The 25,813-nt window shown below is 41.9% G+C and overlaps 1 protein-coding gene across 1 annotated transcript in view; it reads left to right on the top strand.

Annotated features, from left to right (window-relative positions):
* The first annotated feature begins 1,046 nt into the window (after nt 1-1,046).
* LOC111148453 (endoplasmic reticulum aminopeptidase 1) overlaps nt 1,047-25,813 on the top strand; it is a 34,083-nt gene continuing 9,316 nt past the window's right edge. Inside the window, exons 1-13 of the mRNA XM_022505004.1 lie at nt 1,047-2,446; nt 4,824-4,962; nt 7,580-7,714; nt 10,503-10,623; nt 11,631-11,785; nt 12,121-12,234; nt 13,407-13,538; nt 14,879-15,010; nt 15,177-15,248; nt 16,692-16,846; nt 23,393-23,472; nt 24,033-24,216; nt 25,462-25,618. Of these exons, the coding sequence (XP_022360712.1) occupies nt 1,920-2,446; nt 4,824-4,962; nt 7,580-7,714; nt 10,503-10,623; nt 11,631-11,785; nt 12,121-12,234; nt 13,407-13,538; nt 14,879-15,010; nt 15,177-15,248; nt 16,692-16,846; nt 23,393-23,472; nt 24,033-24,216; nt 25,462-25,618 (2,103 nt within the window). The 5' untranslated portion in view covers nt 1,047-1,919. The remainder of the gene's footprint in view (nt 2,447-4,823; nt 4,963-7,579; nt 7,715-10,502; nt 10,624-11,630; nt 11,786-12,120; nt 12,235-13,406; nt 13,539-14,878; nt 15,011-15,176; nt 15,249-16,691; nt 16,847-23,392; nt 23,473-24,032; nt 24,217-25,461; nt 25,619-25,813) is intronic.

Raw genomic sequence — 25,813 nt, 5'->3', positions numbered from 1 at the left:
TGGTATTCCTCCACATAGTGTTCAAGACCAGGATTTGGCAAGGATTATTTGGAAGGTTCTCAGATTGGCTTTCCAATAGAATCTCTGGGAAGATTTTTAAAAATTCTGGTTCCCTGACCTCATCACCATAGATTTCAGTTTAACTATTCTAGACAGGGACCCAGGCCCCTGTCATTTTAAAAGCTTCCTTGGTGATGTTAATACACAGCCAGAGTTGAGAACCACTGACACAGACGTAGAATTTCATGTACCACACTGTAGCATTACTACTTTTCTCATCTGATCTATATGTTCAGGATCCCAAGGAGCTTGAGGGAATGGAGACCACTTACCTGGACTCATCTAACAGATGCATCCTGACAAACACCCATTCGAGAAATGTCTTTGTCTAAGAGAGAGAAATGTTCAGTTCTCAGCCATGGTTGCCAGCTCCCTTATAATTCACATTCCTTTTGTGTCCCTAGACCTTTAAAATAAAGTGTCTTTAATGCCCTGCCTTCATTTCCAAGTCCAACCCATCCTTCCAAACCATGCTCCAGTGCTGGTCTTCCGTGAAGGCACCCCAGAGTCTCTGTGCAGCAATGTCAATCTCTTCTCCCCCAGCAGTATCTGTTATTATCATTCTTAGAATGCTTCATGCTTTCTCTGTTGCATTCTACCATCTGTGTCTGAATGCTTTCTGCCTTTCCATATTTTGAAGTCTTTGATTGTGGGGTTTGTGTCTTATGTATTATTACACCCCACATAGTAGTAGCACACCGCCTTGCAGGTAGCAGGCATTCAACATGTCTTTTTTTTTTTCTTTTTTTTTTTTTAGATTTTATTTATTCATTTGACAGAGATCACAAGGAGTCAGAGAGGCAGGTAGAGAGAGAGGAGGAAGCAGGGTCCCCGCGGAGCAGAGAGCCCGATGTGGGGCTCGATCCCAGGACTCTGGGATCATGACCTGAACCGAAGGCAGAGGCTTAACCCATTGAGCCACCCAGGTGCCCCCAACATGTCTTTGTTGGATGACTATAAGAGGGTATCCAGGAGGTTGTTAGGTTTGACACAAACTGTTGCTGTGAAAATCACCATAAACCCTTTAAGTCATCCCTGGCTGAATACCTATTAGATGAACTTTTGGCATGACATTTGACAGACACCGCTGGTATTAAGGGTTACTGTTAATGGATACCTGTCTCCCCCCACCCACTGCTACTCAGTGTCTGTATCTCCTACCTATGCTTCCTGTATGTTACAAATTCTCTATTTGTAAGCCTGGAGGGGAGCCAGACTGTCCTCTATTGACTGCAGTGGCTGTGAAATCCAGATTCTTGCTCTTCCCACCTCCCGGGTTGGTGGTGTGATGCCTTACCTCGCCTGAACAAGGTCCTGCCAAGCTGCAGGGGCAGTAGGGACCTCACATCGGCAGTGGCTGCGGCAGCATCCAGTAGCTGGTCCCTACACAGCAGGGCAGCTTCCTCCAAGGCCCCGGGTCGTGGGGCATGGTCATCAGGTCAATTTCTCCGACGTGGTTCTGGCTGTCCATCTTGGCCTCTTTCATGTGGCTGGCTTCCCAAGTGTCCTGACAAGTCTGTGACACTTTTGGTGAACTACTTAGTGAGCTCGTTCTATTGCTTTCAACCAAGAACCCTGACAAATAGAGTTCTTTTAAACTTGGGGAGCCAAATGATACATTTTAATAGGTGTGAAGATTGTTGCTAACCAGTAACTTCTTTCTTGTGTGAATCAATAAGGTAGGGAAGGTCATTTTGCTTTCAGGTAAAGACCTAGAACTTTTGAAAGTTTGTATCTATATCGGTTAATCCTGGGTAGATACATTGTGAAATTTTGCTGTCTTGATAATATTTTAGTGACTCAATTTTTTGGGGGGGGTGCTTTTATACATTTTGCCGCTAGGTAATTGGAGCAAGAAGATGTTATCTCTGTTCATCAGATGGCCACTGGTAACCATGCCATTTCTACCGTCCTCACTGTTGATTCTCTTAACTGTGTCAACTCCTTCGTGGTGTCAGAGCAGTGACACTACATCTCCAAAAGCTGGCAATGGGACTCCATTCCCTTGGGAGAAAATGCGACTTCCTGAGCACATCACCCCAGTGCATTACGATCTCCTGATCCATGCAAATCTCACCACTCTGTCTTTCGAGGGAACCACGGAAATAGAAATCACAGCCAGCCAGCCTACGAGTACCATCATCCTGCATAGTCACCTCCTGCAAATATCTAAGGCCACCCTCAAGAAGAGAGTCGGAGAGAGGCTGTCTGTAGAACCCTTGAGAGTCCTGGAGTACCCGCCTCACGAGCAAATCGCACTTCTGGCTCCTGAGCCTCTGGCTGTTGGACTCCTGTACACAGTTGTCATTGACTACTCTGGCCATCTTTCTGAGCATTTGAATGGATTTTATAAAAGCACCTACAGGACCAAGGAAGGGGAAGTGAGGTACTTCTTTCTATTTTTTTTTTTTAAACTCCAAGTGCTGCCCATGCTATTTCATATGGATTATTTCTTAACACTCCCTTGATGGTTGAATGTTTTGATTTTGTGTTTCATATATGTAGCTAAAAATAGCCCATAGATTCTTTTCTTTGTTTTTTGGATCTCATTTTTTTTTTCATTCTGTTTTAATCAGTTTTCTTTCCTTCAGCTCTGCCAAAGTACCGATTTGTTTATTTGTTTAGAATTCTGATAGATAATAAACATTTTTAATTCTCCTGGCCTAGGATTAGCTCCCTAGAGCTGCTATAATGAAGTACCATAGACTGGGTGGCTTAGAACAATAGAAATTTCTGCTCTGTCAGTTCTGGAGGCCAGCAGTCCAAATCCAGGGATCAGTAGGGCTAGGCTCTCTCTACATCTCTGCAAAGAGCTCTTCCCTCCCTCTTTCTAGTTTGTGGAGGCCATCGATTGTTGGCATTCCTTGGCTCCTACCGACATCACTCTGGACTCTGCCTGTTATCATGCGGTCATTCCCCAAGTTTTCCTCTTCTTTTAAGGACACTAGTCTTACTAGACTAAGGCCCAACTTCATGGCCTCATCTTCATTTGATGACATCTGCGAAAACCCTTTTTCCAAAGTCATCTTCACAGATACGAGGGATTAAGACTTCCACGTGTGTTTGGAGAATGCTGTTTACCCCGTAGAGCCTATTAGAAGAAATATTTTTTTTTCTTAGTTAAAGCTTTTTTAAGGATCCTCATCTGCCTTGCTTTTGTTCTGTTTTTAAGGAGGCAATCTATTTGGGGGGATTTTATGCTGAATTTTATTTATTATTTTTTAATGTGTTTATTTGAGAGAGAAATGGAGCAGGGGGAGGGGCAGAGGGAGATGGAGAAACAGACTCCCCACTGAGCAGGGAGCTGGGCATGGGCCTCCATCCCAGGACTCTGAGATCATGACCTGAGCCAAAGGCAGACCCTCAACCCACGAAGCCACCCAGGCACCCCTATGCTGTATTTTAAAATCAAATTTTAGGGATGCCTGGGTGGCTCAGTTGGTTAAGCTGTTGCCTTCGGCTCAGGTCATAATCCCAAGGTCTGGGATCGAGCCCCGAATCGGATTCCTTGCTGAGCAGGGAGCCTGGTTCTCCCTCCGTCTGCCATTCTTCCTGCTTATGCTTGCTCTTTCCTTCTCTCTCCCGCTCTCTCCCTGCATCAAACAAATAAATAAAAATCTTAAAAAAATAAAGTAAAATTTTGTTTGTTAGTAGATTATACTCACTTATTTTTCTGATTCCATATTATTCTTTTGAGGTAAACAAAAGGTCAGATGCTACCCAAAATAATTTTTTAGAAAGTAAATTTTGTCCCTATCACAGCCCCTAAAAATAACTACTACTTTTATTTTAGGGATCATCCTTCCAGACTTCTCTCTGGGTATGGATATACATTATATAATGGAGCTATATTTTCCATCTTATAAAGGATTTTATTTTAATATATTGAGATGTTTCATGTGGATGTCTATCACTGTACATTATTTTAATGAGTATATTAAATGTATGTGCTCTGATTTAACTCATACCCCATTGACAGAGATTAGGTTGTTTCCACCCTTTCAGCAACAGCAATATCTTTGTTAATCATTTCCTTAGAATAAATGCCTAGATATAAAATTGTTAAGTTGAAGGGTTTACAATCTTGATATCCCTTGCCATATTCCTCACCTGTAGCCAATACCATATATGGGCAGTCTTTTTAGAGCCAAAAAGCCAATAGGTATATCCCTGTAATTTACACTTCATTGATTGTTAAGGAAATTGAGCAGGTTTTGATAAGTTTATTGACTATTTGTAGGTTCTTCTTCTGCGAGTTGCCTGTTTATGACTTGTACCTGCTATTCCCCTTGTTTGCTGGCATAATGTTACTCGTTTTTTAAAAAGATTTTATTTATTTATTTGACAGACAGAGATCACAAGCAGGCAGAGAGGCAGGCAGAGAGAGAGGAGGAAGCAGGCTCTCTGCTGAGCAGAGAGCCCGATTTGGGGCTCGATCCCAGGACCTTGAGATCATGACCTGAGCAAAAGGCAGAGGCTTAACCCACTGAGTTACCCAGGCGCCCCATGTTACTCATTTTTAAGTGTTCTTTCTCTGTCAAGGCTATTAACCCTTTTTGTCAAATAGCTTTCAATCCATTTTCCCAGTTTTTTGCTTGTCTTTTTACTTAGTTTATGATAACTTTTGTTCTATGAAAGATTTTTTTTCAGTAGTGAAATCCATAATCTTATGGTATCTCTAGGAATTAAGAACCAAACATACATCTCTTTTAGAGTCCCTGGTGCTTTATGCTGTACTTTTCTTTCACTCCCCATAATTTTAGAGTACTGGCATCAACACACTTTGAACCCACCGCAGCCAGAATGGCCTTTCCCTGCTTTGATGAACCTGCCTTCAAAGCGAATTTTTCAGTCAAGATCAGAAGGGAGCCAAGACACCTCGCCATCTCCAATATGCCACTGGTGAGTCTGAATGCCTGTGTGTCTGCTCACAGGAAAACTCTGTCAAAATGCTGTCACTTGCATTACCCCAGGGACAGTTAATATTCAGGTCACCTGTGTTTTTTGTTTTCTTGTGTGACAGCTAACTTTTCTTTCTTCATTTCCAACCCGTGCTTTTGTTTCAGGCCATAATTTTTCTGTAGTCAGAGAAAAAAAATTGTCCCTAAAAATATGGAGGATTTCAGTCCAAGAGGCATTCCAAGTCCCTGGTATGGCACGAGGGACACTGTAAGGGACTCAGGTCTGGTTTAAATGAGAGTGCCCTTCCCAAAGCACTTTCCCCTTCCTCTTCTCCTATGATCTTATCAAGGACACACTTGGTCACATACGGCTATATTTGTAGTATGTAGTTCTCTATAATTTCTATATCGGATATACTAATAGTAACCGTCTGATTTGTAACTATATCTGTGAAATTGGGTGAACAGAAAAAAAAGTAATCTTATCTGAATATTACAATACAGAAGGTAAGTAGTGATAGATAGCTCTGTTCCCTTTAAAGAGACCATGATCCTCCAATTCCAAAGCAAACGTGGACAGCGTCCCATCTGATTTTCAAAAGTGGTGAGAAAATGGCCATGCCGAATGAATGTAACTACTCAGTACGCGCCATGGAGCGATGATTCTAGCAGCTTAGAACAACTCATCCGCTGAGCTCTCAGCCTGCAACAGCTGCGGATCATCTTGTGAAACACACACAGCCTGTGTTCGGGGAGCTTGCTGTGGATGAGACTCAGGTGGAAGACACTTTGCCCAGAGTCTTAAAGGGTGTCCCAGCTCAACCCTGTGATCACCAGGGAGGCTGAATCTTAACGTGAGGGCTCTGAGAGCCACAGCCAGCCTCTAGGACAGTACCTTGCAACACTTAAAACTCTACAGACCACCAGCCACCTCCCCCCCCCGCCCCCCCAGCACTGAATACCTTAAAAATCCTTTCTGCAAACAAGATTCTCCTAGACACCCCCTCAGAAGGCCATGCTCTTTGAAAAGTGCTCTTCAGCAAATCTCTACCAGCTAAGAACTTCTGTCTACTCCACCCACATTTGTAGGTGAAGAAAACAAGAAACAATTATGTTGTTTTCCTGATATAAATTTGAGATCGAGAACATGCCTGTTCCAATTATCCTTCCATTCCTCAATATTACGACATTGCTTCCAGGCTTGTGAGTTCTCTAATTAGAGAATCAATCACAGCTTTGGGAGAATAAAGAACAGGGGAGGATAAAATCAAGGGGGAGACTGAGGACCAAAAAAACACCGATAGAGAAACTCATAGGTTTGCAGGGTGAAGGCTGGGAGCTCCTAAGACTTCACAAAGATACCATGGATATCCAGGACCCATTTGTTCAGGAAAGGAAAGTCTCTCATGTGATCTGGCTGGCCTCTTGGACAGGAAAGCCTGCACACTGGCAGAAATCTTACAGGACTAGCCTGAAGTCAGGCTGCCGACCCGGAGTTCGGGGAAGGACAGTGGCGTCTCCAACTACCTCTTGGGAGGCTGGAACAGCAAAAGTGAATTGAAGTGTATGGGCAGCAGGCAGGATTTCATCCCATTTAAAGTTGAATTAATCAGCCTCCTTTCCTAGTAAATAGCATAACTTCAGGAATGAAAATTTTGGTTAGGGGTGGGTAGAAGTCACTTGAAAAGGTAAGTTGGAGTTTTTCGAGAGTAAACCTAGGTTAGCTCTCAGAGTCAAGGGAGCACAGAGTGACCAGCAGACACCAGAACTGGTGGGGGTGGTGGGTATTACAAAGAAGGATGAGGGCACAGAAATGGAGGTAGAAATAAGATTCCAGGGAAAATGTGTTAATGTGTTAATATGGAATTGGCAGGCTCCTTCTTCTCTTGCTCTCCTTCTCCGGGGCCCTGTCCCAGCCCAGTGCTTGGTGTTTCCTGACGTGTTAGACTTTCCTTTTGGGGAACACATCTCTTAGACTGTCCTTCCACCACCCCCACCACACTGCGAGGCGTCTCCCTGATGCACCTAAAGCAGATTCCAGTGAAGCAAATCCGAGTTTGGAGGAAGCTTGGCCATGTGAGGCCCAGGCATGGGTTACTTTCAATTTTGTAGGAAAACAGAAGCTCTTTTTTAAGTTTTACATGGTTACGTGTTTGCCCACTGTAGAAACCAAACTAAACAGTGTGTTTCCAGATAATTCTTATACCTGTATTTAAGGTCTACATCTTGACAAAACCAACAATCTCAGTTTTACTTCCTCCCATTCATAGTATCCTCATGTACCATATATGGGCCAGTTTGCAACCATCTGGGACACTGAAAATATAGTGACGATAGTGGCACAACTCTGTGACTATAATAAAAAAAACCACTCCACTGTATACTTTAAAACAGTGAATTTTATGGTATGTGAATTATATCTCATTAAAATTTGAGTAGAATGGCCTTAATCTCGAAATTACAATCAGATATTAGAAAGAGAAATTTTAAAATAATTATACAAATGTTATGCTGTATACTTTGAATATTATGTCTGGTGGCTAGGAAATTTCTCTATCAGATATTTTCAATGTATTGATAATTGGATTATTTGATGATTTCAGTTATTGTGATTTTAGGTTAAATCTGTGACTGTTGCTGAAGGACTCCTAGAAGACCATTTTGATGTCACTGTGAAGATGAGCACCTACCTGGTGGCCTTCATTATTTCAGATTTTAAGTCTATTAGCAAGATGACCAAGAGTGGAGTCAAGGTGAGCCCTGGGATTGTCAGATTGTCACATAGGGTCACAAAGTTGTCCTTGCCTGCCTGAGACTGTCCTGGTTTTAAAACTGGAAGTCCCACACCCCTGAATCTTGGGCAAAAACTGGGGTGGTTGGCATCTTCTTATCACAGATGCTGGTATTTACAATGAGGTTCTAATCACAAAAACATGGAGAAGCTTGGCCTGGCCTGGGTCATGGTCCTGGCTCCACTGTTAACTGGTTTTCTGACCTTGACCATGCTCCCTTTGGAACTTAGTTTATGCTTTTCCAAAATATGTAAGTTGGACTAGATCTTGCAGGGGTTTCTGAAGTTGTTTCTGGCTATCACTTTCTGCAGTTGAGAAGTAAATGTCATTGACCATCTGAACAGATTCTGGCTTTGAGAAGGAAGTAAAATAGAATAGTCGGCTTAAAGTATTACATGGCTCTGGGGAGAGCATTTGTGCCAGCAAATACTGGAATACTAAAGAGAATATCTTGTCTCAAGGACCACTTGCCCCTTTTCTGGGTTCCATTGTGTAGTGAACAACCTGTTCAACTGTACAAACAATGCAAACAATTTTCTTTTTCTGGAGGGGAGGGCTTTAATTTGAAGATACCTCATTTATTTGTGCTGGTTTTCACTGAGGCCTGAACAGGTAGGACTTCTCTGATGAATAATCATTTGTTCCCCTAGTGGTTCTTATTCTTATAGAGATATTTCTACTTAGAGATTTGAGGGTGATGCTTGAGACTTGGATGTAAGGATCGATCTAAATTCAGCAGGGAAACTATCAGCAAAAACACTCACTCACTGAATTGCCTACTCTGGGGAGTCCTTCATGAAAGATTTTTTTTTTTAAATGATATCTCTTCCATGCCGTGATATTGTGATTTAGGATAAGAAATATATATGTGTGGTCTTTGTCCCAGTCCCTAGCACGGAGCTCTTAAAACACTAGGAATTTTCTGATACCAGTTAGAAAGGTGTCTCTAGTTAGGTTAATGAGATGACTTGTGGGAAGCACATAGGTAACCTAATCGGGGGAGGGGTTTGGTTGCCAGAGAACCAGCCATGTGATTGGAGGGTTGGAACTTTCAGTCCTGCCCCCTTGACTTCCAGGGAGTGGAGAAGGGCTGGCGTTCTCGTTTAGTTACCAAGGGCTGATGACCTTATCAGTCACACCTGTGTAATGAAGCCGCTGTAAAAACCGCAGAGGACATTTCAAAGAGCTTCTGGGTCAGTGCGAGTGTGGAGATGCAGTGGGCGCGGCCTGCCTGGAGATGGCATGGCAGCTCTTCCCCTTTTTGTATACCTTGTCCTGTGCAGTTGTTCCATATAGCTGTTCCTGAGTCATGTCCTTTTATACTGAGTAAAAGATTTCTCTCATTTTGTGAGCTGCTCTTGCAAATTAATCACACCTAAAGAGGTGGTCATTGCGCCTTCCAGACGAGAGCCTGTTGGTCAGAAGCACAGATGATAGCCTGGACTTGAGAATGTCCGCTGAAGTGGAAGTGGGGGCAGTTTTGTAAGACTCGGCCTTTATGTTGTGGGATCTGGTGCTCTCTCTGGGTCGTGTCGGAATCCAGTTGAATTGTGGGGACACCCAGGCAGCGTAGCAGAACGGCTCAGAGGTGTGGGGTTAGCCCACACACACATTGGAATTGGGGCCCAGAAGTCCTTTTACATATTCGTATTTTCAGGCCTTTTATTTCTTTGAACACATTAAATGTACATTTTATAGTCTAGTAACAGTCCTGCCTGAAGTCTTTGTGTCTCTGGTTCTGTGGCTTTTTGCTTCTGCTGGTTCTTGCTTATGGTGTCTAGTTCCTTCGTGTATATTGAATTTACTGCCTGATTTGAAGGTGGATTCTTCCAGAGAGAATTTGTTTGCTCTTGTCAAGTGACTGGGAGCACTTATGAACTACTTTATTTCAAACTATTGGTTTCAGATTTTCTTTTTATTTTTTAAAGATTTTATTCACTTATTTGAGAGAGAGAATGAGAGAGTGAGCATGAGAAGGGGGAGGGTCAGAGGGAGAAGCAGACTTCCTGCCAAGCAGGGAGCCCGATGTGGGACTCGATCTTGGGACTCCAGGATCACACCTGAGCCAAAGGCAGTCCCTTAACCAACGGAGCCATCCAGGCACCCCTGGCTTCAGATTTTTGAGCCACCTGGTTCGTGTGAGCCCAGCTGCTAACCAGCACGAAGATGACCTTTTACTGATTCTCTTAGGATTTCAGTCGACCTTCCCCATATAGTACGAAGACTTGAATAGGCATTTTTTTCTCCTTGCAATCTCTTTGAGGAAGGGGGAAGCTATTTTTAGTTTACCTTTACAACAAGGGTGTGGTCCTTGAGGGTCCGGCTTTGTGCCTGGTATATCTTCTCTTGGGCTTCCCAGCCTGGGCAGGCTCTGAACTTGGTCTCCTAGCCCCTGAGACCTTCAATGCTGGGAAAACTCCATCTGCATTAGGTTAGTGTCCTCGGGACAAAAGCTGTCTGCAGTCCTCCGCTGTCTATGGAGGGTCCTACCCTTAACTCGTTTTTGGCATCTAAGTTTTCTTTACTTTTCCACTATGTCATAACATCTAAAAAGACATTTTTGTATATGTTGTAGTTTTCAGAAGGGGAGTTGATTAGAAACAGCACGAGGACAAGAGCTAGAACTGCTACTTCTCTTAATTGGCTACCATGTTGCAGAAGATGAAGGCTTTAATGTCCATCTTCCATACAGTTGTGGAGAGAAGCCACAAAGGCATTTGAAAAGCTAACTAACTTTGTTTCTCTTCAGGTTTCCGTATATGCTGCGCCAGACAAGATACATCAGGCAGATTATGCCCTGGACACTGCAGTGACTCTTCTGGAATTTTACGAGGACTATTTCAGCATTCCGTATCCCTTACCCAAACAAGGTAAAGATTTTGCACAGTTTTTGCAAATGGTGGCATTGACTGACGTCAGCTATGGATTATAGCCTCCTAATTGGTATTCCCATGATTATCGCAGTAGCCCTTCAGGTCCTTAAACTCTGCCAAGTGTAAGCCATCAAGCTGATCCTTCTTAACCCTAATCTCTACAGTAAATTTCTTTTTCTTTTCTTTTCTTTTTTTTTAAAGATTTTATTTATTTATTTGACAGAGAGAAATCACAGGTAGACAGAGAGGCAGGCAGAGAGAGAGAGAGGGAAGCAGGCTCCCTGCTGAGCAGAGAGCCCAATGCGGGACTCGATCCCAGGACGCTGAGATCATGACCTGAGCCGAAGGCATCGGCTTAACCCACTGAGCCACCCAGGTGCCCCTCTACAGTAAATTTCTAATTAGAGCAGAAGCAGATCTTGATTAGGTTCTGAGGCACATGTCATGGTCATTTTACCTTCTGACTTGAAAGATAAACCCGACTAAATTAGTGGGCAGAGAGTGAAAGGCAGAAGCTGTATTTCTCCGCCGCCCCCCCACCCCCAGGATTGGCACATACTTGGGAGGAATACAGAGGGTGCACAATAAATTTTTCTTAACAAATTTATAGTGTAAGGAAAATCTGCATTTTCCTTCTTAAATGGGCTCTTAGGATGATTGTGTGTTAGAGATTTTAGGCGAACAGGAGCCTGGGATGTCCCAAGTCTAGTGGATTACTGAGGAATTTGTTAATATTCAAGCCCCAAATTCATTGTCAGACAGCTGGAAAGGGAGTCAGGAGGCCTGGGGCCAACATCTGACTTGGTCATGCAGCTGCAGAGCAATTCAGTGAACCACGGAGCCTCTTTTTCTCGGTTGTGAAAGGTTCTTCTAGCCTAGAATAGGATTCCACACAACCAGCCTGGCTTTTCTTAGGATCCCTACACCCATCCGTTCTGAATGTTAGTGTGTATGGGTGAGGTCTCATTTAGAGGCTGGTAACAGATTTTTGTGTCCTTCCCGAGATCTTGCTGCTATTCCTGACTTTGAGAGTGGTGCTATGGAGAACTGGGGACTGACCACATACAGAGAATCGATTCTCTTGTTTGACGCTGAGACGTCTTTGGCATCCGATAAGCTTGGCATTACGATGATGGTGTCGCATGAACTTGCCCACCAGGTACACAGTTAATCATACTTTGAGAAATTGTGGTGAAACTACATTGCTTTTATGGGACAGAAGAGACTATTCATACTGACATATGAAATGGATCAATTCTTTTCCTATGGAAAAAAGGCAAGTAAAAATGAGAGCTCTTTAATGTGTTAGGTAGCGTGTTTTAAAATGAACATGGAAAGGTTTTTCCTTTTACTTTGATAAAATATTCTGTAAATGTTGCCCATATACCGGCATCGCACATGTGAACGCTTTCCTCCCGAATACCTCATGTTTACGGCTGTGTAGATAATCCGATCTCCCTAGAAATGTGTGAATATGTACTGTTTTCCTTTTAGTGGTTTGGGAACCTCGTCACCATGGAATGGTGGAATGATCTTTGGTTAAATGAAGGATTTGCCAAGTTTATGGAGTTTGTGTCGGTCAGCGTGACTCATCCTGAACTGAAAGTTGTAAGTACTTACTTTTTAACAGGTTGATCTGTTTTATTCAGCACTGCTGGAAAATACTTACTGATCCTCAGTGATAGAACTCCTAGACCTATGAACTCCTTGATAGTTGAGATAGGAATCAGGTTCACTACCGGGGATGGTAGTGAACTTTAAAGGTATCACAAAAGCTTGTTTCCAAACTGGATTGCTTATTTCCAGATCTAGGATTGTTAAGAAATGAAGTTAAATCTTATCCTCCTTAAATATCAAAGAAATAGAAGTAATGACACCCTATCTGTTGCATATCATTTCCTCGACCTTCAGGTTGCTCACTGAAGGATTATCAAGTACAGATCACTGTTAATTCAGTAGGAAACTACTTGTCAAATCAGATAGGATCCCATTTGCTTTAGGTAACTGCGGGTTTGTTTACATATAAGCCTGTACCCAGGAGTCACAAACTGAATGCTTTGGAAACTTTGTGTGTTTATTTTAAAAATCAGGTATTCAATTTCTGAAAATCACATGCAGTAAAGTTAGAAAGAAACTTCCTTTATGTAAAAACAAAAAAACTTCAATCCTTTGCCTTACTATAATTTTGAGTTAAGCCTATATCAACTTCCCATTTTCATCTTCCAAAACACATTATTTATAGTTATAATGTCCATGTAACTGTTATACTACAACGGATCATAAATATTTTCCCATTTCCACATAACCCTTACTAATAAAAATGATTCTGTGTGTATGTTATCCTATTGGGTAATATGACCTAAGAAATCAGATTACACTTTGAGTCTGTTATCCATTTTTTTAAAATTTTTTACTACATGGTTTAAATCTAAATTTCTTTGCTTTAAAATATGATTGGAGATGTTGCAATCACTACACACTTTAGTTGTTTTGATTCTATTTGGCTACAGGCCTCATGGTTTTGTTTTTAAGAGAAAATGGTCTTCTAAAGCAATAGGTATTTTAAGAGGAACAAATTCTAAAATGTTAACCTAAAATCATTTCTTGGAATCTCTTTAGCAATGACAATTCTAGTTTATTTTGTAAACTCTATAAATACAGAAGAGGTTTGGACCAGAGATTGGAAGTATAAACCTATTACTCCAGACCAAACATTAGTCCTTTCATATTTCTTATCTAAAGTAGAAGTCACGTGGGTGATGTTGTCTCTGTATCAACAGGAAGATTATTTCTTCGGCAAGTGTTTTAATGTGATGGAGGTTGACGCGTTAAATTCCTCACATCCTGTGTCAACACCTGTGGTGAAACCTGCTCAGATTCGGGAGATGTTTGATGAAGTTTCTTATGAAAAGGTAAAAATGGATAATAAGGGGACATTTTGGATACCAAACTGCTAAAGACTTGGATGGAAGGATGATAGATAGGATCGTGGGGTGGCCTTCCCTTCCTAAGGAACAGCCCAGGTTGAATGCCTTCTATGCTGCCCTATGCTGGCTGGAGTTCACTCTTGAAGACCCAACGCAGATTGATCGGTAATCCTGAAGAGAAACTTCGAGTCGGTTTCTTCCTCAACAAATGGGTCTTGACTGAGGCTCACCTTTGTACCAGGCAGACAGTCCTGCCTCCCATAGCTTGCCTTTCAGCGCCCTCAGAAATAGCTGGTATGGTTGAACTGCAAAATACTGTCCTATATGATGTGTTTAATAACAGAACTGGAAATGGTTGCTAACATTTAATGGGAGATATTACATAACAGTCTTCACCTGGCTTATCCGGACAAGGGAAAGGGAAGGATTCTAGTCACAGTGGTCACACGGGGCCTGTGTATTGTCCTCAGGAATACAAGCCAGAGCTAAAGTCCGAGTCCCTGCTTCGTGAGATCAAGCTTCTGCTTTCCCAATTCTCTTCCCATTCCCAACCATTCCACTGTCTTCAACAAGGCAGAGAATGTCATTTATCATGGTACTTGGCCCATTTATTTGTAGTAAACAGAACGGTATTTCTTTGATTTCATCAGCAGTGTAGGGGAGATAAAAACAGACCTACAGAGGCCTAGCCCAGTGGAACAGATGAGAGCCCAGAAATAAACGCACACCTATATGGTCAGGTTTTTTGTGTGTGTAAAGGGAGCCACAGTCACGGGGGTGGAGAGGAAAAGACTCTTCATCCAGGAATACTGGGTCTCAAGGCATTCTCTTGCTGCTTTTCCCTGTGTTCCTCTGACCCTCTCTGCTCCAGGTTGCCTGCCCTCCTCTGTTCCTTAATCGGGACCTGTTTCCAGCTCCTATTGTAGCTACTTTCCCCGCTGCTGGGCTGGAGTGACCCCAGGGAAGGCAGGAGGTGGCGCCAAGTGTTGGTTCTGCACCACTGTCCACTGACCTGAGGATAATGGCAGCTGGCCAGTGGTGGTCATTTGCCCTGTGGGGAGGCTTGGTTGCTGTTAGAAAATGATGGCACTAGGGGGTGAAGAAGAGAAACAGTCCTGTTCAGTCCCCTGCCCAGATAGGTCCAGGTTTACCCACTTCCTTGAAAAGCACTTTTTTTCTGTAAATGCACTTTCTTTAATTGTCACAAGTCACAGACTTTGAAAATGTTACCGCGGTTGCATTTTGAAAGAGTTCTTCCAAACTAAAAGTGTGACAGCAGATCAGATGAGGATTCAACTTAACAATTACCCACGCTGTCTTTTCAGGGAGCTTGTATTCTGAATATGCTAAGGGATTATATCAGTGCTGACGCATTTAAAAGTGGTATTGTACAGTACCTCCAGAAGTATAGCTACAAAAACACAAGAAATGAGGACCTGTGGAATAGTATGGCAAGTGTAAGTATGGTTTGGTTTAGTCTCTGCGTTGGGGATTACCAGGCTTATTACCATGTTTTGTTTTGGTTTGGTTTGGTTTTTTTCCTACACCCTGTTAATCCTTCTGAGAAGAATCCTGACTGTTTTCTAGAGAACCGGGAATAACACATTTGGTTTTGGTTTTTAGATTTGCCCTACAGATGGCTCAGAAAGGATGGATGGCTTTTGCTCCAGGGGTCCTCATTCATCTTCAACCTCAGTAAGTTCTTGCAGCTGTATGTGGTACCCCGAAACACATGTGTTTACTCCGTGTTCTTTGAAGGAAGCCTCGGGGCCAACCTCTTTGAGGTCTTTCATTCTATCACTGTAACTCCACATAAGACTGTGGTTAGGGGCGCCTGGGTGGCTCAGTGGGTTAAAGCCTCTGCCTTTGGCTCAGATCATGATCCCAGGGTCCTCGGATCGAGCCCCACATCAGGCTCTCTGCTCAGCAGAGAGCCTGTTTCCTCCTCTCTCTGTGCCTGCCTCTCTGCCTACTTGTGATCTCTGTCTGTCAAATAAATAAAATCTTAAAAAAAAAAAAGACTGTGGTTAAACTGTAGCAGACTGACAGCCTTTTTACAGTTTCCCTGATAAGCTGTCTACGCGAGGGGGTGGCATAGCATTCGTGGGAAGCGTGTATCACTGGTACTAATTTGTTCAGCTTTGTTCTCTGGAAAGCAGTGAATTTATGACCTGTTCCTGTGGTAGGCTGGGGCTGTGTCAGTCAGCCCATGTGGGTCACTCCATAACTTTTCATTCGTGAAAAAACAAATGAGGGCAGCGGGCAGCCTTGAGCGCTTAAGCACTGGGCACGAGCTGAGCACTTGACTCCTTTACATCTCAGAGTGAACCTGTGAGCTTAACTGATGGGGGTGTGAAATCCAAAAGCATATGTTGGGTCAGTTGCAGAGTGGGGATTTGAATTTAGATCTAATTCACATTTTTAACTGCTAAGCTATAAAGAATTCTTAATATTTGAGTCCCAAAACCACGTGAGTCTGTTTATCTGGACTTGTGGAGTTTTTTCATAGGAAGTGGAAGTTGAGTCTAGAGAGGTAGCTAAATTTTATTCACCCTATTGTCATTTTTGAGGTCTTTATGACTTTTAGAGACCGCTTTACTCCGTGATTTCTAGATTTGTTACGTAGTATGTTTTATCGTTTGGCTCTTAAATATCCTTAGAAGCTTTTTTAGTATCCAAGAATATATCCGCTTTTAAGACAGCTGAATGTGGACCGTCTTGATGTTAGCACTGGGAAGGACAGGCGAGTGGCTGAACATTTTCTCCCACCTTGCCTGTCTGAGCCAGCATTGTTACATAGTTGTTGAACGCCTGACCCTTGGTCTCCCTTCCCTACCTTCATTTATTCACTTGCCTGCTGGGGCCAGGGTGCCAAGCCCAAGGAATGCCCAGTAGAACCAGATACAGTACCTGCTGGTGAGCCGAGACCTACACAGGTAGAGGAAGGGAATGGAAAGGCAAACAGTCAGTGCTCTGGTGGGAATGCCACTGCGGAACACAGTGTGGGGAAGGGAGGAGGAGAAGGGGTGAGGAAGAGCTTCAAGGGACTTGTCAACAGGTCTTAGCCCAGGAGCGCAAGCCTGGGTTCTCTATTAGCGTCGGGCGAGTGGTCACGTATCTGTTTTCTGTCTACCTCAGCACTGGAGACAGGAAGGCCTTGATGTAAAAACCATGATGAACACGTGGACGCTGCAGAAGGGCTTTCCCCTGATAACCGTCACGGTGAGAGGGAGGAACGTGCACATGAGGCAGGAGCACTACACCAAAGGACCTGAGGACGCCGCAGAAACTGGGTAACGTTCAGAATGCAACACTTGGGTTGTTGCCTTGGTAACACCTGCCTTGTGTGACAAAAATTCATTTTTCAGAGTGTTCTTGTCTTGACCGCTAAAATATTTCAACTAAATCTCTGTATCCTGTGAAGTCGAGTTATACACCATCATCTTCCCAAGAGGATAAATGTGGCTTTCAACCTTGGTTCTTCTCAGTAAAGCTGATAATGTATCATTATTTTAACATTGCCGTGTCCTGTAGTTTGATGGGCTGGTAATTCCGGTTTCTGACTGGAAACGAGCTCTACACGAAGCAACTGTCCCTAAATGCCGATAGTTCCTGGCGTTTGGGTTGGAGTGGAGGACATAGACCTGCAGGTGGTGTCAGGGGAGTAGGGGGGACTGTGTTGGTTTTTGGAAGTCTGCGTTAGATCCTGGAGCCAGTTTTTCAGCTTTACCACTTCAGAAGGGCATCACTGGAAAGCAGATTGTGCACCTTGACCAACCCAAATGAACAGTACTTCAATTTGTTTTGAAATAATTTCCGACTTAGAGGAGTTGTAAGAAGAGCACAAAGAATTCTCTTGTATTCTTTACCCAGATACACATATATGTTAACTTTTTACTACATTTACTTTATAATTCTCTCTCTCCCCTTCCCCCCGCTTCCTCCCCTCTTTACATATAACCTGAAATATGTGTATAAAATGCAAAATCGAACCTTTCCATGTATAATCCAAAATATCAGTTGGTTAAACAACTGCCCTCGGCCCAGGTCAGGATCTTAGAGTCCCAGGATCAAGTCCCACATTGGGCTTCCTGCTCAGCGGGGGTCTGCTTCTCCCTCTGACCCTACCCACTCTCTTGCTCTCTCATTCTCTCTCTTTCAAATAAAATCTTAAAAAAGAATACTCTTTACCTTTTTATATGCTCTCTACATAGCATATATATTATTCATATATTATTGAAGTATAATTGACAAACAGTATCCCATTTCATATATGTCATACTGATTCAATATATTTTTACATTGTAAAATACCAATAAGTCTTATTACCATGTGTCACTAAAGAAAATTATTACAGTGTTATTGGGGCGGCTGGGTAGCTCAGTGGGTTAAGCCTCTGCCTTCGGCTCAGGTTCTGATCTCAGGGTCCTGGGATTGAGCCCTGCATCGGGCTCTCTGCTCTGTGTGGAGTCTGCTTCCCCTCTCTCTCTGCCTGCCTCTCTGCCTACTTGTGATCTCTCTCTCTGTCAAAAAATAAATCTTTAACAAAAATTATTACAGTATTGACTGTATTCCTTATGCTATATATTATATCCCATGACTTATTTTGAAACTGAAATTTGTATCTCTTAATCTCCTTTACCTACTCCCCCCACCACCCCGCACCACCCCCCACAACCAAGAGTTTGTTTCCTTTATCTATGAGTCTTTGTTTTGTTTTGTGTCTCAGATTACACATAGAGGGAGATCCTACAGTACTTGTTTTTATCTGTAGGAATTCTTTCATATAGCATAATATCCTTTAGGCCCATCTCTGCTGTTGCAAATGGGAAGATTTCATTCTTTTTTATGGCTAATACTCTATTGTGTGTGTATGTACGTATGTGAATATATACATCTTTTTATCAACTTATCACTGGACACTTTGGTTGCTTCTATATCTTGCTATAGCTACACAATGCTGCATGAACATACAGGTTCATGTACCTCTTCAGTTGGGTGTTTTCATTTTCTTTGAATAAATACTCAGAAATAGGATTGCTGGGTCATAGTGTAGTTCTACTTTTAATTTTTTGAGCAACCCTCATACTATTTATGATAGTGACTGTACCCGTTTACACTCTAACCTTCAGGAAAATGGAGCCTTCCATTTCCTCAACATTCTTACCTATACTCGTCATTTTTCTTGTTTTTATTGCTTTATTGTCTTTTCATCATGATAACTGTACTCTTGAATCCCCATCGCCTATTTTACCCCCCCACCCACCTCCCCTCTGGTAATCTATCAGTTCTCTATGGTTGAGAGTCTGTTTCTGTTTCCTGGTTTCTCTTTTTGTCCTGGTTTCTTTTATTTCTTAAATTCCACGTAAGAGTGAGGTCATGTGGTGTTTTTGTCTTTCTCTGTCTTATTTCACTTAGCATTATACTCTCCAGTTCCATCCATGTCGTTCCAAATGGCAAGACTTCGTTCTTTTTTGTGGCTGAGTAATAGTCATTATATCTATATCTGTATATAATCCCACATCTTCTGTATCCATTCATCTGTTAATGGACACTTGGGCTGTCTCCATAATTTGGTTACTATAAGTAATGCTGCTGTAAATATCGTGGTGCATGTATCCCTCTGAATTAATGTCTTCATATTCCTTGCGGTGGATACCCAGTAGTGTTATTGCTGGATCATGGGGTAGCTCTGTCATTAATGTTTTCAGGAACTCCATACTATTTTCCAGCATGGCTGTACCAGTTTGCGTTGCCACCACCAGTGCAGGAGGGCTTCCCTTTGTCCGCATCCTCACCAACACTTGTTTCTTGGGTTTTTAATGTTAGCTGTCCTGATGGATGGGAGGTGATATCTCATTGTAGTTTTAATTTGCATATCCCTGATAAGTGATGTTGAACATTTTTTCATGTGTCTGTTTGCCATCTGGATGTCTTCTTTGGAGAAATGTCTGTTCATGGCTTCTGTCCATTTTTTAACTGATTTCTTTGTTTTTTGGCTGTTGAATTTGATAAGTTCTATACATTTTGGATACTAACCTTTTATTGGATATGTCGTTTGCAAATACCTTCTTTTTCATAGGCTGCACTTTAGCTTTGTTGGTTGTTTACTATGTAGAAGCTTTTTATTTTGATGTAGTCTCCATAGTTTATTTTTTGTTTTCTTTCTCCTTGGTTCTTTGGTTTTCTTTCTTTCTCTTGCCTCGAGAGACTTATCTAGAAAAATGTATCAAATTACTGCCTGTGCCCTCTTTGAGGATTTTTATGGTTTCAAGACTCACATTTAGTTCTTTAATCCATGTTAAGGTTGTTCTTGTGTATGGTGAAAGAAGTGGTGTGGTCTTATTCTTTTGCATGTAGCTGTCCAGTTTGCTAACACCATTTGTTGAAGAGCTTTTCCCCACTGTATACCGATTCCCCTTTTGTCAAAGATAAATATATGATCATGGGTTTGCTTCTGGGTTTTCTGTTCTATTGATCTATGTGTCTGTTTTTTATGCTAGTACCATACAGGTTTATTTTGTAATATGACTTAAAATCTGGTGTTGCGGTACCTCCAATTTTTTCTTTCTCAAGATGGCGTTGGCTATGTGGTTCCATACACATTTTAGAATTGTTCGTTCAAGCTCTGTGAAAAATGCTGTTGGTATTTTGATAGGAATTGCATTAAATCTGTAGGTTGCTTTGCATGCCATAGCCATTTTAATGATACGTGTTCTTCCATTCCATGAGCATGGACTGTCTTTCCATTTCTTTGCGTCGTCTTAAATTTCTTTCATCAGTGTTTTATAGTTTTCAAAATAATAGGTCTTTCACATGTAAGGTTAAGTTTATGCCTAGATATTTTATTGTGTCTGGTGCAAATACAAGTAGGATTGTTAATTTCATGTTCTGCTATTTCATGGTTAGTGATAGGAATGCAACAGATTTCTGTACATTGAATTTGGATCCCACAACTTCACTAGACTCAGTTATCAGTTCTAGTAGTGTTTTAGTAGAGTCTTGAGAGTTTTCTATGTATGGTATCATGTCACCTGCAAATAATGAGAACTTTATTTCTTCCTTACCAATTTGGATGCCCCCTCCTTTTTTTATGTTGTCTGATTGCTATGGCTAGGAATTCCAGTACTATGTTGATTAAATTGATGAGAGTGGACATCTTTCTCTTTTCTTGACCTTAGGGGAAAGCCCTGTTTTTCACCATTGAGTACAATGTTGATTGTGGTTTGCATATAAGGCCTTTATTATGTTGAGATATGTTTCCTCTAGACCTATGTTGCAGAGGGTTTTTTTTTTTTTAGCATAAATGGAGGTTATACTTTGTCCAGTGCTTTTTCTGCATCTGTTGAAATGATCATATAGTTTATCCTTTCTCTTACTGATGTGATACATCATGTTAATTTGTGTGTGTGTATGAATATTGAGTCACCTTTGCATCCTGGGAATAATCTGGTTTGATTGCGGTGAATGATTTTTTTTTTAAATGTAGGATTCAGTTTGCTAATGCCTTGTTAAGGATTTTTGCATCTATACTCATGAGAGATACTGGCCTGTACTTCTCTTTTTCATATTTCCTCCTGTGATCTTTTCTTTTCCTCTTATGACTCCTTAACATTTCTTATAAGGCTAGTTTGTGGTTCTTCTTAGTTCAGTGAACATCTTTATGACCATTATTTTGAACTCTTTATCAGGTAAATTACCTATTTCATTAGGGCTTTTCTTTTTCTGGGATTTTTCGTTTTCTTTTGTTGGGAATATAATCCTTGGTGTCCTTAGTTTGTTTGACTTCTGTGTATTTCTTTGATTTACTGTTAGTTGTGTAGGTTGCGTGTGCCTAGTGGCTTTGGCTGGCCAGCTGAAGCCGGAGTGGGATGGGGGAGAAGTGTCCCAGGGCAAAGTGAACCAAGGCTGATCTGGTGAGATGGTTGGAACTGGAGTATGCGTGGGCTGGGGAGTTCTGAGACAAATCCTTCCCTGGGCCACCCTGGAGAAATTGCTGAAGTTGGAGGAGATGGTGCCCTGGTTGGAGGTCTAGAGCTGGAGTGGGAGCAGGTTCGGTCCATGAGGTCCCAGGTTGTCCTGCGCCAAGGCCACCATGGTAGGATGGCTGGGGCTTGACTGGGTATAAGCCAGGAGGGTCCCAGAGTACTCTGCTGGGGCCACTGCAGAAAGTTGACTGGAGTTGGTATGGGCTAGGAGTCTTGGACTGGCTGGGGTGGCCCTACGCAGCTGGCTAGGTGACTGAACCCTGCCCCTGTCTACAATATCACGGTGGAGGGGGAATGTACACAGTGGTTCTCACCAGCACCTACGACTTCAGAGAGAGTTCTAGCAGTTTGCCCACTGTTTGGTGGATGCTCTAGAGTTGGTCAGTGGATTTTCTTCACTTATAATCTAGTTATCCTCTAAATTGCATTATATCCATCACATCCCAGGGTGGGCAAGTCTGATGGGGGCCTTCGGTAATAGCCCTCCCTCATTACCTTGGGATGGGTTTCCTCTTATCCTGGCTCTTTCTCTGCCTTCTGTGTGTGGTCCCTCTATCATTTGTCATGCAGAAGCTATTCAGTCAGCTCTTGATTCTTCTTCAAAAGGAATTGCTCTATATGTAGGTATAGATTTGGTGTATCCACAGGGGAGGTGAGTTCGATGTCCTCCTATGCTGTCCTCCTGGATCCACAGTAGCATACATATATATATGCTTATATATATATATTATATAAATATATTTATATTATATAGATTTTATGTATTTTATGTATGTATATTGCACAATGTAATACATATATATAGATTTTTTTTACTACAGGTAAGTTGGAAACATGATGTCCTCTACTCTGAAATAGTTGTGTGATATTTCTATAAAAAATAAGAATATTCACCATGTAAGCACAATATAATTATCACAATTATGAAATGAAATTGAACTAATACTTTGATCCATAAACCTGACTTAACTTTTCCACCTTTCCTAATAACGTCTTCATAGCAAAAGAAAAAAGCTCCGGTTCAGGATTCGATAGAGGCTCACATTGCATTGTCACACATGTTCCGTTGTATTTTTTTCTTCTTTTCCCGAAACAGTTCCTTAACATTTTTCTTCTTGCCCTTGACATTTTTGAAGAACACAGGCCAGTTCTGTTCTGTTCTGTTCTCTTCTCTTCTCTTCTTTTCTTTTCCTTTTCTTCTTTTAATAGATTGTCCTCCAGTCTTTGTTTTCTGCTGTTTGTTCATGATGGGATTCAGGTTGTACATCACTGACAGGAATTCCACTGAAGTGATACTCTATTCTATCTTTTTTTTTTTAAGATTTTATTTATTTATTTGACAGAGAGAGAGAGATCACAAGCAGGCAGAGAGGCAGGCAGAGAGAGAGGAGGAAGCAGGCTCCTTGCTGAGCAAAGAGCCTGATGCGAGGCTCCATCCTAGGACCCTGGGATCATGACCTGAGCTGAAGGCAGAGGCTTAACCCGCTGAGCCACCCAGGCACCCCTGTGATATTCTATTCTTAATAAATGTAGGAGTGACAGGATGGCGATCTGTGCCATTTATAGGGGTCCAGGTCTTTAAGGTAGGCCCTCTGAGCTCCAACCTCTACAGAGGGTGCTGGGGTTCAGTGGAGCCCAAATTCCCAGCTCTACTGAAGAAGTCCGAGAAGAGTGAACAGTCCTTGAACCGGTATCCCTTGCAAAGCTGGAAAACAGGCTGGTGACATCTTGACCCCTTGGCTCTAGTAGTTTTGGTACCATCATTAAAACTCGCCTGTGTGTGGCATATGATAGTTGATTTCATAACTGTTTGTTGGACTGAATCAACAAATAATCTGTCCTTTCTCTAAGGTACCTGTGGCATGTTCCACTGACATTCATCACTAGCAAATCAAACTCAGTCCAAAGATTTTTGCTGAAGACAAAAACAGGTAACTGATCGCAGAAATAACTAGGTTAAATACGGAAGAAACCGGAAATGTGTAGGACTTGCTAAGTTTGTTTTACTATAGATCGTGATTAAAACAGAAGGATCAGGTCAACCTTTAAATTAAGCAAATTGTTGGCTTTCAATTTCTAGTGAAGATAGAAGATTGAAAATATTCTCTGGTAGCAAAAAAGAAAACCAGTGTCTTGCCAGATGGAGAATAAAGCATCTGGGTTATGTATGCTGAGAGGGAGGGATTACGAGTGAAAATTCCCCTTTTTTGAACTCTGATGGATCATATTGTATGTATGGCCTAAAATATGGCTGTATTCTCATAGATCTATAAATCTCAAAATATTGGTGTCTAAAGCTAGTGCTTGCCCTTGCCTATTGGAATGGACTTTTCTGGTTTCTGAAAGAAATGTGTCCAAAAGGAAACTCATTTCAGTACTAAAATTGTTCAATATTAAACTTGCCTTTAGTTTCTTTGTCCAGTCTCTGATCAGAAAAGTTTTCGTCAGCCAAGACAGAAAATGGAGCTGTGATGTATTTTATTTGCTCTAGATGTGCTCATCCTCCCAGAAGAGGTAGAATGGATCAAATTGAATGTTGGAATGAACGGCTATTACATTGTGCATTATGAAGATGATGGATGGGATTCTTTGACTGGCCTTTTAAAAGGAGCACACACAACGATCAGCAGCAACGATCGGGCCAGTCTCATCAACAATGCGTTTCAGCTCGTCAGGTAATGACAGATTCCCCAAGGTCTCGGTTTATTTCTGAAAGCTGCTATTAGCTTTCAAACGCTTGATTTCTAAAGACAAAAATGATTCTTTGCTAGTAAGAAGCTGGATGGTGTTTTCTCCTAAATTCTTAAATTCCAAGGTTGCTTCTAGTCTTAGGATTAACCAACCATGTGACTGTGTCTTCAGAGTAAAGCTGAAGCAAGTAACCTGTATTTTAATGTTGCTAACTACATAGATCAGACTGATGCTAACATAATAGACAACCAGGAGACCAGCCTTTCGGAGAAGCTTCTGGTCCCTAAAGCCTTGTCCCGTAGCTTTTCTGGCCCTGCTGAAGCTTAGGAGGTTTCTTTTCTTTTCTTTTCTTTTTAAGATTTTATTTATTTATTTGACAGACAAAGATCACAAGTAGGCAGAGAGGCAGGCAGAGAGAGAGGGAGAAGCAGGCCCCCTGCTGAGCAGAGAGCCCTCGATGTGGGGCTCGATCCCAGGACCCTGGGATCATGACCTGAGCCAAAGGCAGAGGCTTTAACCCACTGAGCCACCCAGACGCCCCGCTCAGGAGGTTTCTGCCTATGTCCCTTTGTTCTAAATGTTGAGTTCTTCATTTGCTGGACCTCTCAGGGTGGCAAAAGACAATGGGGCATAAAGATAGAAGTGGTTTTTCTCGTTGTTTCGCCTACCTGAGACTATTTCCCTCTGTAATATTGCTGAATTCTTGGAGGATTTTGTTCTTAATATATACCCTGCCACTGAGACTTTGGACACCTGCCCTCCATAATGAAGGTTTTTTTTTTTAAGATTTTTAAAAACTATTTCATAATGAAGGGATTTATCTATATTCACTTTCTTTTTGAAGTGGAGACAAGAATGTGTTTAATGCAGACGCTCAGACTTTTGATTGGGTGGCAGTCTCTCTGGATAAGATTACTATTTTGATAAAAATCACTATCTTACTCTGGATGTTGAGCCCCCTGTCTGTTGTTTCTTAGAGGGACAGATGCTGACCTAACTCTTCACCAAGAGTTAGCACCGGCTCTATTATTATTCAAGAAACTTCCTCCGCAGTGGTAAATAAGCCAGTGCTACGTGTGAAAGAAAAGATACTTATATAAAGGTCCTGTTAATAAGGCGGCATTTATATCTGATTGAATGTTTCGCTGGAAGATTAAAATATCTTTTGAAACAAAAATTTGATTTCCTGATTTTTGTTTAAACTGCTAACCATGGTGTCTCTTGACCAGCAATGGAAAGCTATCAATTGAAAAAGCCTTGGACTTAGCCCTGTACTTGAAACGTGAAACTGAAATTATGCCGGTCTTCCAAGGTTTGAACGAGCTGATACCTATGTATAAGTTGATGGAGAAAAGAGATATGAAGGAAGTGGAAAATCAGTTCAAGGTAGAAGCCGTCGATAAGTTGAATAGTTACATACTCGTTTGCTTTTGTGTGGTGTGGGAAAGCATCCTTACCATTGTGTATATAGGTATATCTATACAAAGTACATCAGAATTAGTATTGGGATTAAATAGCAAAGATTTGGGTTTCATTCTTACACTAAAGACAAAGCACTATAAGAATCTGTACTTAAATTTT

The sequence above is a fragment of the Enhydra lutris genome, unplaced genomic scaffold (assembly GCF_002288905.1).
Source record: "Enhydra lutris kenyoni isolate GAN:26980312 unplaced genomic scaffold, ASM228890v2 scaffoldscaffold19, whole genome shotgun sequence".
Classification (NCBI taxonomy): Eukaryota; Metazoa; Chordata; class Mammalia; order Carnivora; family Mustelidae; genus Enhydra; species Enhydra lutris.
Note: the sequence above shows the minus strand (reverse complement) of the source record. Positions and strands in the feature narration are given on the sequence as shown.